This window comes from Orycteropus afer, unplaced genomic scaffold, assembly GCF_000298275.1.
Source record: "Orycteropus afer afer isolate SDZICR_OR568_19922 unplaced genomic scaffold, OryAfe1.0 scaffold00102, whole genome shotgun sequence".
Classification (NCBI taxonomy): Eukaryota; Metazoa; Chordata; class Mammalia; order Tubulidentata; family Orycteropodidae; genus Orycteropus; species Orycteropus afer.
Genome location: NW_006921689.1, coordinates 1529258 through 1540762, shown reverse-complemented (window position 1 = coordinate 1540762; position 11505 = coordinate 1529258). Strand labels below are relative to the sequence as shown.

Genomic DNA, 11505 nt, shown 5'->3' with positions numbered 1-11505 from the left:
TAAGGCACTTGACTGCTAACCAGAAGGCTGGCGGTTCAAACCCACCAGCCACTCCTCGGAAGGAAGATGGGGCAATCTACTTCCTAGTGATACTGTCTCGGAAACCCAAGGAGGGGTCGCTATGAGTCGGGGCCGACGGCAAATAACAACAACAACAGAGACAACTAAAATCAAGATTAGAATTTTTAATGGTCACTATATGCATGTGTAAGAAGCTCTGATTGTGCGGTGCCTAAGGCATTTGACTGCTAATCAGAAGGCTGCCAGTTCAAACCTGCTAGCCACTCCATGGAAGGAAGACTGGGCAATCTACTTCCATAAAGATTTATTGCATCAGAAACCCAAGGGGGGGTCACTGTGAGTCAGAATTGGCTCAATGGAAGTGAGGTTGTATTTTTTATATATGCACATGTGTACATATGTGTGCATATCTATATATAACATTCACACTTAAATTTAGCAAAGTTAAAAAAAAAGATTCATGAAATCAAAACAAATGGATTGACAGAATTTATAGAAACCTATCATTTACAAATCATTTCTTCTGATCATCTCTAGAGAAAGAAATAAATTATCCAGAAGGCTAAAATTGCAAACAACCTCACACAGCCAGTTAAGGCAAGATTGTGGATCTAAGAAAATGTGTGCAGGGATAGATTCCTTCATAAAATACTCTCCTATCCTTACAGAGCCAGACTCTACTCAGAGCTCCTAAAATATTATTTACCACACTTTTTGTTACTTCAAGTTGTAAAGGCAACACCTTCCTACATTAAAGCTTAACTGAATGCTTTAATTAAATTCATATTTTCATGTTTACACAGATTTTAAAAATAGACCTCATTTCGTGATTCTTTTACATTTAATGACTGAGTGATGCAGAAATCTGATCCCCGAACACCTCCTATCAAATGAGGCCACAGAGAAGACTTCTCACGTGTTGGCATGCTGAATTTCAATACCAAAGTGCTAGAGGAACCTCACTAGGTTCCAGGAATCAAACCACTACTAGAGATGAAGTCCTATTAACTTTCAGGAGTTGTAAGTTAATTCACCTCATGGACAGTGCTAATGGGGAGCTCTGGTGGTATAGTGCCTAAGACATTTGGCTGCTAACCAGAAGGCTGGTGGTTCAAACCCAAACCCACCAGCCACTCCTCGGAAGGAAGATTGGGCAATCTACTTCCGTAGAGATACTACCTCGGAAACCAAGAAGGGGTCGCGATGAGTCGAACTGACTCAATGGCAGTGAGTTTGGGTTGTTTTCTTTTTTTTTTTTTTAAATGGACAGTGCAGAGGAAAAGTCAAAATTAGAGTTGCTTACACTTTACATTACAATTTGGTTGGTAAACTTTAGGTCCTGTGACTTTACACTTTAAATAAATGCTCACTCACAAAACAAACAAAAGGCCTCTTTTATACCTGAACTTTAAAGTCAAGCTATTGAGGTTTAAATGACTTTCCTGATATGATAGAAAGTGTGCACATCTCTTGTTTTCCCAACTGCTTATTCAGGAAGTGTGGTTTTAAAATCAAAACTTAAAAGCTGAAAACAGCATGATTTGAATTCAAAATTTTATTGCAACTCACTGCTAACTCCACTAAAAGAAAAACAAAACAATCAAATACAAAATAAATCTGTTGGTATAGCTTTTTCTTTCAAAAGAATTAAATCTCACCCACTTCAGTCTTCAGTGAAAATTAAGAATAATTTAGTTGTGAATCCAAAGTGTGACCATATCAGTGATACACTTTCAGAATAGAAACTGAATTGAGTGAACAAAAAACGATAAACGTATTAAAACATTGGAAAATGTCTCTCAACTTCACAATAACAAACATGATGTAATTTCTTTTTTTAAGTGCTGTTGAGTCGGACCCAACCCATAGAGACCCCTCCTTGGGTTTCCGAGGCGGTATCACTACGGAAGTAGATTGCCCAACCTTCCTTCTGAGGAGTGGCTTGTGGGTTTGAACTGCCAGCCTTCTAGTTAGCAGTCAAGTGCCCTAGGCACTAAGCTACCAGAGCTCCTTGATGTAATTTTAGTAAATTATAAACAAGATTATAGAATAATGCAATGTAATATATCTGGGATTTTATTTTATAAAAATTTAGCAGTCCTGATGTTAAAGAAGGATCCCTAGTGGCACAGTGGTTAAAACTTTCAACTGCTAACCAAAAGCTTGGTGGTTCAAACGGACCAGTTGCTCTGTGGAAGAAAGAGGAGGCAGTCTGTTTCCACAGAGATTTTCAGGCATGGAAACCCAATGGGGCAGTTCTACTCCGTTCTACAGTATCACTGTGAATCAGAATCTACTTCTAGGCAGTGGATTTGGGGATGGGTTTTTTTTGTGTGGATGTTAAAAGTAGAGCTTAACTATAACATATTTACGTGCAGTTTCTCATCACAACTTTGATCAAGGCCAGACCTGGGCTAGTATCATTGAAGCACTATTCTCTGCCGACCAGACATCCTGATACCATATAAGGCAACTGTCCTTGCTCAGAAGGTAACGTATGAGAAACTTTAAAATATTTGGAGATACCTAAGACCATTATAGAAGCTCTGGTAGCATAGTGCCTAAGGCACTTGACTGCTAATCAAAAGGCTGGTGGTTCAAACCCCAGCCACTCCTCGGAAGGAAGGTTGGGCAATCTACTTCTGTAGTGATAATGCCTCAGAAACCCAAGGAGGGGTTGCTAGAGTCGGGTCTGACTCGACGGTACATAACAACAAGAAGAAGACCATTATATTTTCCATGGGAAACAACAACTCTAATAAAAGAATATATGTTAGTTAAAATACATAAATGACCTGCTTAGAATTGTAGATCAGAAATTAATGAATAGTTTAAGTGATAATTCTCTTTGTTGGCATCATTTCTAGGTTGGTTACATTATAGAAGGAATAATATCCCTGACATTGAGTTAAAAGATTCTTATAGTGCATTTGGGCATTTGGAGCAACTGATCTATCATCCGCTTAAAGGCACCAAGAAGTAGGGACAGAGCTGAGTCACATGACTGCTTAACTCAATGAGAGAACAAATGTGTCTGCCTCCAAATAGTTTTACTTATTGCAATTAGGACTGTACTTCTCTGGGAAGTCTTCTTTGCCTAATCCAAAGGATTCCATGATTATTAACCAGCCACAACACTTTATAGGTAAAAGAGGACACAAAACTCCTGTCACCTGGGAAGAACTACTGACTAATTTGCATTTATATTTTGGTGATGGCACACCTGGTTGTCTTGATAGTCTTTATTTCAGTGAATGAAGAAAATTAAAGACAAACCAACTTATGCATAATGGGTAACGTTCAAAGAAACTAGTTAATTTACTTTTGCAAAGAATTTAGTATTCTAAATTGCTAACTTTACATTTTCTAAGAGTTCCTTTTCTGATTTGCTGTTTCATATACAAACAATTCATATATCTTTTACTTGAATGTAAATGAGGCTTGTGAATACTTTTACATAATTAAGAGTAGGGAACTGAAGCTAAACAAGGCTGTTAACCAGTTTTGGAAAACGAATGAATAAATAAAAAGACCTTAAAAAGGACAGAAACATTTTGATCATCTATTTTCTTAGCTATAGGGAAAAAATATTGAAAATCTTCCACATGTTCCTCTGAGCAAAGAGGTTAAGTGAGTGGCTAGATATAGAAAATAAGGAACTTACCTAGGCTAGAATTGCCTTTTGCTATAGTAATAGTCCTCTCAAAAGATTCTCTGGTTGTGTTTTGGAGCATGACACACTCAGCAGGAGAGGCCAGGGAGCTCTTTTCAAGTAAGTACTCGGAGCCCTGACAGAAAGAAAATGCAAGTCACATGGAAAGGAAAACTAGACTTTGGAGTGTGATTTCAACATCACTTATGTTCTCTAATTGGCTGTGCTTTTTTTCAGTAAGAACCTATAAAGAAAACAAGTTCATAGGTTGCCTTTGAATAAACTCAGAGTCAGAAGAGTTCTCTTTCCCTATAGAGTGGATTAGCCAGACAGATTTTACCCTTCACTGCCTCCCCATTACAAAAAAAGAAAAAAAAAGGTTATCTTTATAATATTACCTTTCTAGTTGAATCAGGGAGCACAGAAGAACTAAGCTCTGCACTTGATATAAACTCATTTGGTAACTGAGATTCAGTCCATGTTTTTGTGTTGTCACATTTGTATTGTTGCTCGATAGCATTTGCAGGTGTATAGTCATTTAAGGTAAAGCCAGAAGTAGATCCCATGCTCAAGTCCACTGAAGGCACGTTCTCATCCTGTTGTTGCAGGAGATTCTGGGCATATAGCTCCTCCAAGGACATATGGAGATCAAGTACTGGATCTGACGAATTTTCTGCCACATCCTGATGATTAAAAAATTTTTGAAAATCAAAAGTTGTGATCACCAGTACATGAATGTAATTTGTAAGATCACTTCTTAAATGAATAAAACACAATTATTCATGACTCAAAAAAGAACATAAAACTTCTTCGCTTAGCAGATCTCCCACATAATATCTTTGTTTTCACAAATGCTTTCTGAAGACATTTCCTGAAAATTATACATCTCATGTTTTACTGAGCTGCACCTGTGCTGTACACTATTCATAAGATTTATAGAAACTGTATGTTCTACCTGCAAATAAAATTACTCAGTTAAAAACTACATAGGTAAAGCAAATAATTTATATTTCTAAATCTCACTTAAAGATTTATGTCATTTCCAATCAGTTTCAAGATGTTCCTATCTATTATGAGATCTAGGCAAAAAGAGTATGACATTTATTGATTCAGACTCATAAGAACCTCCAAGAGAATATTATTCGATAGGCATCTATGGAGAAGAACAGGGCACCACATAGTTCAGATTATTATAGGAAAAATTTCATAAAGATTCAGAAAGATCAAACAGAAGGAATTCTAAGATGAGGTGTCTTGCTTGTTTTGTGTGCATCATCAGGAGGACTCCATCGCTAGAAGAGGAGACTGTATTGAGAGAAGCAGAGCACCAGCAAAGGCAAAGGAGATCCCCGTGAGATGGATCGGCACAACAGCCACAACGATGGGCTTGAACTCGCCAGCAATTGTGAGGATAACACAGAAAATCTCATTCTCTTTTACGTAATATGGCCATGAGCTGGAGTCAACTCGATAGCACCTATCTATCTACCAATAGATCAAAAGATAGATATACAAGTACACACACACACACACACACTCATACACACATACTTTTTAACACTAAACAGAACTATACAGTCTAAGCTTTTTTTTTTCACTATCTTCATATCTTGACATGAGAGTTTCCTTGTCAAGTAAATAAGTCTACTTTGATCTTCTTATGGCTATAAAGTATTCCCAATCTTATGCTAACGGTGGTGGGATATTTTGGAAAAGGATAACAATTAAAAAAAAAAAAAGTAGTACATTCCACTACTTTTTTTTTTTTTTAATTGTTATCAAAGGTCAGAGTAGACTTGTCAAGTAATGACAAGGAAAACTGTCGCATCAAGATATGAAGTAGTGTAGTGTAAGGAGCTCTGATAGCATAGTGCCTAAGGCACTTGACTGCTAAGCAGAAGGCTGGTGATTCAAACCCACCAGCCACTCCTTGGAAGGAAGGTTGGGCAATCTACTTCCATAGTCATACTGCCTCAGAAACCCAAGGAGGGGTTGCTATGAGTCGAGTCCGACTTGACAGCACACGACAACAACAACAGTGGAGTGTAGACTCTGAGCCAGGGTTCTGATCTCTGGATTCAGATCCTGGCTCCATTAGTAATTAATTGAGCATTGGCAAGTTACTTAAACATTCATTTATAAACTGTGAAAAATAATAGAACCCTGGGTGGTGCAGAGTTAAGGACTTGTCTACTAGATGAAAGGTTGGTGATTCAAATCCACCCAGAGGCAAGTTGGAAGAACGGCCTGGAAATCTGATTCCAAAAGTCACAGCCTTGAAAACCCTATGTGCACCATTCTACTTCGACATACACAGGGTTTCTGTGAGTTGGAATCAACTCCACAGCAAGCGAAAACAACAACCACCACCATAGGATTTCTGGAAGGAAAAGAATGCTAACATCTGCAAAATACGAAGAACTGCGTAAATTAATAGAAAATGCCCAGTAAATATTAGCCATTGCTGTTATTTTATTAAACATCTTTGTGCACATGTGTGAAAATTTATTTAAGTCCTAGATTTGGAGTTATTGGTCAAATGATTCACACACTTAAAATGTTAATTAAAAAACTCAAACTCACTGTTGTCAACCTGATTCCTACTCATAGTGACCCCTCCTTGGGTTTCCAAGGAGGTATTTCTATGGCAGTAGATTGCCCAGTCGTCATTCGGAGGAGTGGCTGGTGGGTTTGAACCTCCAGCCTTCTGACTACCAAAGTATCTTCCAATTTTCAAATATGGGAATACCCAGTATTTGTCTTGCCATACATGGATATATATTTGGAAATATGATCTGTAAGAAATATATCCATTAATGTTTTCTATGCATGTTCTTGATTCTAATAAGAATATGGCATCTGTATACCTTTTTCAGTGAACATTCTCTTCATATACTTTACCAAACTTTCTATTAAGTGGTTTTTACTTTGTCTTAGCATTTGCATAATGTAAATATAAAGTTGTTGTTCATGATATATGTTGCAAATACTTCTCCAGTCTGTCACTTATCTTTTAAATTTGTTTATTTTATCATGAAGAAGTTAAATTTTTATGTACTCAAATTTACCAATTTTTAATTTGTGCTTCTGGGTGTTAAGTACTTACTCCACACAAGCATAAATGAAATGCTTTCTAGTATTCTTCTATTTTGTAAATGTTTTCAGATTCAATTTTAACCCATCTAGAAGTTATTTCAGGGTGTGGTGTGAAATTTCATTTTTTTTCTAAATGGGTAATCAATTACTACAACACAATTTCTTAGACTCTTCTTCCTCAGGGAGCTCTGGGGGCATACTATGTAAGGCATTTGACAGCTACCCAGAAGGTTGGTGGTTCAAACCCACCAGCCACTCCTCGGAAGGAAGACTGGGCAATCTGCTTTTGTAGAGATACTGCCTCAGAAATCTAAGGCGTTGTCACTATGGGTTGGAATTGACTGGCGACAGTGAGGTTTTTTTATTTTTTGAGTTCTTCTTCCTCAGTGCAAGTTATCATCTTTCTGGAAATATAAAACATTCCTGTTATAGAGGATTGATACAAGTGGGGATATCGTACAAGAAAATAACATCTTACTTTCTTCAGAAACAAATGATATAAAGGTATAATCCACACTTCCAGAACATAAACAATAATCAGTTCATTCATTCACTCTATTTTATTCTTATGAAAAATAACAATGTACTTACTATAAAATTAACTAGGTTTTGTATTACTAAATTACTAAATTAATTAGAATAATTAACAGTAAATAATTTTTCTGATGAAAACAACTGTTTTTCATCAGAAAAAGAGGTCAAGCAGCCCTAGTTAGCTAGGGTTTACTGTAAATCATGTAACAGAAATTTCCATGCATTATTCATGAAAGAGTTAACACAAACACACAGAAAATAAAGAGCTAATCAACACAGCAGACAACATACGCCTACTTCAGAAACGTTTCTGGTTGCCGAACAACCAACTGAGTTTTATTTTTAAAAGTCTCATGGATCTAAAAGAAAAGCAGTTCTTCCCCCAAAAGATGTCCAAAAATAACTCTACAATTTCCCAGTGCAACTTGGTATCCAAACTGAAGTCTTTTAAAAATGTGCATTAATACATGCCTCCACTTGATACATTCTTGATCTCAGAAAGAAAAGAAAAATGGGGAAGAGGTTAAAAATGTCACATATATTTAAAAGCAGCTCTATTTCTTTAGTGTAATAAGAAGTATGGCTATCAACTGAATTGGGTCCCCAACACATGTGTTGGATTCCTGGCCCTTGTGCCCGTCGATGTGATCTTGTTTGGAAAGAGGCCTTTTCTTTTGTTTCTGATAAGGTCATACCAGTGTAGGGTGGATGCTAATCCTAATCACTTCTGAGTTATAAACAGACCAGAATAGACAACAGAGGCACACATAAGGGCAAAGACATATGCCATGTGAGGATCACCTACAAGTCATGAAATGCCAAAGAACCAAGGAACACTCAGAGTTACCAACAAGAGACGAATCAAGATGGCCAAGACCGTGTGGACTTTAGCCTCTAGAACTATGAGAAAATAAATTTCTGTTTTTCAAAGCCACCCACTTGTAGTACATGTGTTACAGCAGCACTAGGTAACTAAGCCATTTCCATTACCTGGGACCTTTATTCACCCAACTAATGTTTAAGTATATAGACTACATAAATACATAAATATTCACTAGACACAGAACTGGTTTTCTTAAATAAGCAGTCTGCCAGAGAATTATTCTTTCATTTAAAAAAAAAGTATAAGGAAAGTATACGATTATTTTTTATTCTTTTACTTTCTGAGGTAAGGATACCACATTCATTGCTTATACACTGACCCTACCGACAGAAAAGGCAACATCTTCCGTACCCTTACAAGCCTGTAGTTTCGTCACTAAGACTTTCATAATCAATCCCATCATCATGGTGAGATTTAAGTAGTTTTTGGTGCTAATCCTTTTTTCCAAAATAAACAAACAGGAAATGAGATAAATATTTTAAACATGAAAGTGAAAGCAGCAATAGTTTAATCTAGAAAATGACACTAGCTAGGGATTTGTAGGACTATGGAGACTTGTGAACACAGAATCCATGTTTGTATCTATTGTGCAAAGAGGAGCTTGAAAAACATCAAGTTCAACCTTCACTAAAATCAACAGGGTTTCCTAGTGGGTCCACTATTTAGAAATAGAAGATATGTGCCAAAGTGGTAATGATTTCCTTTCTAGTGGGACAGCGAGGGTACAGGCAGTTTCTGAGCTACAAATGAAATCTGCCCATAAGTGTGGCTTTAAGTTGAATTTGTAGGTAACTCAGACGACGTGCATACTGCTTATTGAGCCTTACTTTAGTGCAAGAAAAGGTTTGAAACCTTTTCAATGATTTAAAATCCTTATGTGCAGCAAGTGAAGGTGAGGAATTCATTTTGAGTAGGGGTTGGCTAAATTGTTTCAAAGTCAATGCAAATTTATTAAAGGCTAAGTATGAGTTGTCTGTAAGCACGATGTCTGTAACCTGGGGAATTACTTACATGGGAAGGCAGAGTGTGTGGAAGTGGACAAGAGCATAGAAGACAGACTCTCATTATATAGCTCTTAAATTTTTCAAAAAGACTATATATACATCTTGGTTATATTTTTGAACCAAATGGGAAATAATTAAATGAAAGCACTTCTCCTCCAAAACATTCATGAACACTTGAAAGCATCCCAGTTTGAAAAACAATTTCTGCATTTTGCCATCTGTTTGGAGGTGACAAGGAAAGGGGGGAGGGTAAAAAGATTAGTTTAAAAAAAAACTAAAGCTTATTACAAGGAGAAAGAAACAAACACTGGCTACAGTAATGCTGCCCTTTAAAATCCGCATTTCAATTATCTGTTTCTACTACTCCACATTTTTCTGGTTGTTGAAAGATGGTTATTTCTCTTAAATGATAGTTAATCAAAGCAAGCAGTATTTAGTCTTTAAATAAATACACAAATAAGCAGAGAAAGCCCGTTTTGGTTCTCTAGTGTTGCTCTAACAGAAAATACTACAGTAAGTGCCTTTAACGAACAGGAGTTTATTCTTTTACAGTTTAGGAGGCCAGAAGTCCGAGTTCAAAGTGCCAGCTCTAGGGTTTGGGTAACAGGCCCTCGACTTTGGGTTTCAGCTCTGCTTCTTGCTCCCAGCCCACTGGAGCTGGAGGTATCTCTTCACTCAAGCAGCGGCTGGCTGATAAGGCTGACAAACCCAAGGTCTTAAATAAATAAATAAATAAAATGGCACAGTCCCAAGATTACCAAACAACACAGCTGGCCACTACTTCAAGTCCAGAGGTAGTTCCAATATCAGCAGGAAACATGGCAGGCTACTGAATGAAGACTCGGCTACATGCAGGGTCCACGTGTGTCAAAAAGCTGCAGAGACCTGTCTCAAAACTTCTCCTTATAAATTGGAATTATATCTCATCCCTAATCTCCTCAGCTGCTCCAGTAGATTCCACCATGAAGGTGATTACCAATCTCATCATGGGGAAAAACTACATCCAGCTGCCACCTACTCAAAACCAGGCCCAACCAAGTTGACACATAATTATAACTACTACAGCCTCCCTGCCAAAGTTTTAAGAACAAGAGGGTTAATGTAGGGCTTTGGTGTGTAAGTGGTGGTGCAAGCTTTGCACAAAGAGTGAGGCTTCCCTCTGTAATACGTCCATGCTCCAAGGAATAGCTTTGTGAGTAAACCTGACAAATATCAAATGTCCTCTTATCAAGGTGAGGAGATAGGTAGAATTATTTAGCCATTTTCAGAAACCATTTACAGCCAAAACTAATATTTCTTTAGCAAAGGAAAAAAAAAAAAAAGAGTCACTGAAATTTCCATACTCTATTCCCCTTTAAAATCAATATTAAAGCTATTTTTGAGTTCCTTAAATATGTAGTGTATTTATTTTATCAATTAAAAAGTCCTGAAATGAGCTAACATATGGTTAGGAAAAAACATCCTTTCTAAATTCTATAACCAATTGCCACACTGTCTTTTAAAAATATTTTTAGTGCAAAGAGATAGAAAGGTGAAAGGATCATCTAATTTTGTTCATTTCCAAAAAATTTTCTAGTAAAAATCTAGGGACTTAAAAGGTACCATCATAAAACAAACAAGCAAAAGAGAACTGCAATTTTCCGTGAGGCACAAAGAGTTCCACTTTCTAAGAAAACTGAAACAGGCAGGAGTTTCACAATGTGTTTTTTAAAACACCCTCATTAATGTCTTCTTTGTTGTTTTATAGTTTAAATATTTCAGTTGATAGGCTAGCTTGCCAAAATTTGCTTCAACAAAAGAGTAAATTGCTTGGGGGGGAAAAAAAAAAAAAAACAGGAGGCAAACAGACTTTAGTAAGCCAATATGTTGTGCTGTATATAGCCAGCATTTGCCCGGTAAAATATAAGCTGCTCAGTATGCAGATTGTATAATCCCTTTAAGTAACAATTACTAAATTAAACAATGCAATCTGTCCCACTGGCAAGAAGAAGTGTGCTATACCATGGATTAGGAGATTCCATTAGGAGATGAACTCAGCTTCCAGTCCCGAGGCCAGTAAAGACTGAACATATTCCAGATAGGATGCAGCCAGACAGGCTCAGGTGTGGTTAGAGCAGTGCAGCTGCTCCATTCAAGATTCTACCTTGCAAACCAATTCCAGGAGATAGCCTAGCATCATGTGCAAGGATAACAGATGTACCTTGAATGTAAAAGAAAATGCTTTTAAAATGTTTTGGCCAGAGAGGCGGGGCAAGATGGCGGACTAGGCAGAAGGATTGCACAGACCCTCTTCAACAAAGAAAAGGGAAACCAAT

At 37.1% G+C, this 11505-nt stretch overlaps 1 protein-coding gene across 1 annotated transcript in view; it reads right to left on the bottom strand.

The window, feature by feature from the left end:
* MPDZ (multiple PDZ domain crumbs cell polarity complex component) overlaps positions 1-11505 on the bottom strand; it is a 225587-nt gene that overhangs the window by 108675 nt on the left and 105407 nt on the right. The window contains exons 19-20 of the mRNA XM_042781301.1: positions 4072-4356; positions 3686-3809 (exon numbers count right to left, since the gene is read on the bottom strand). Coding sequence (XP_042637235.1) covers positions 3686-3809; positions 4072-4356 — 409 coding nt within the window. The remainder of the gene's footprint in view (positions 1-3685; positions 3810-4071; positions 4357-11505) is intronic.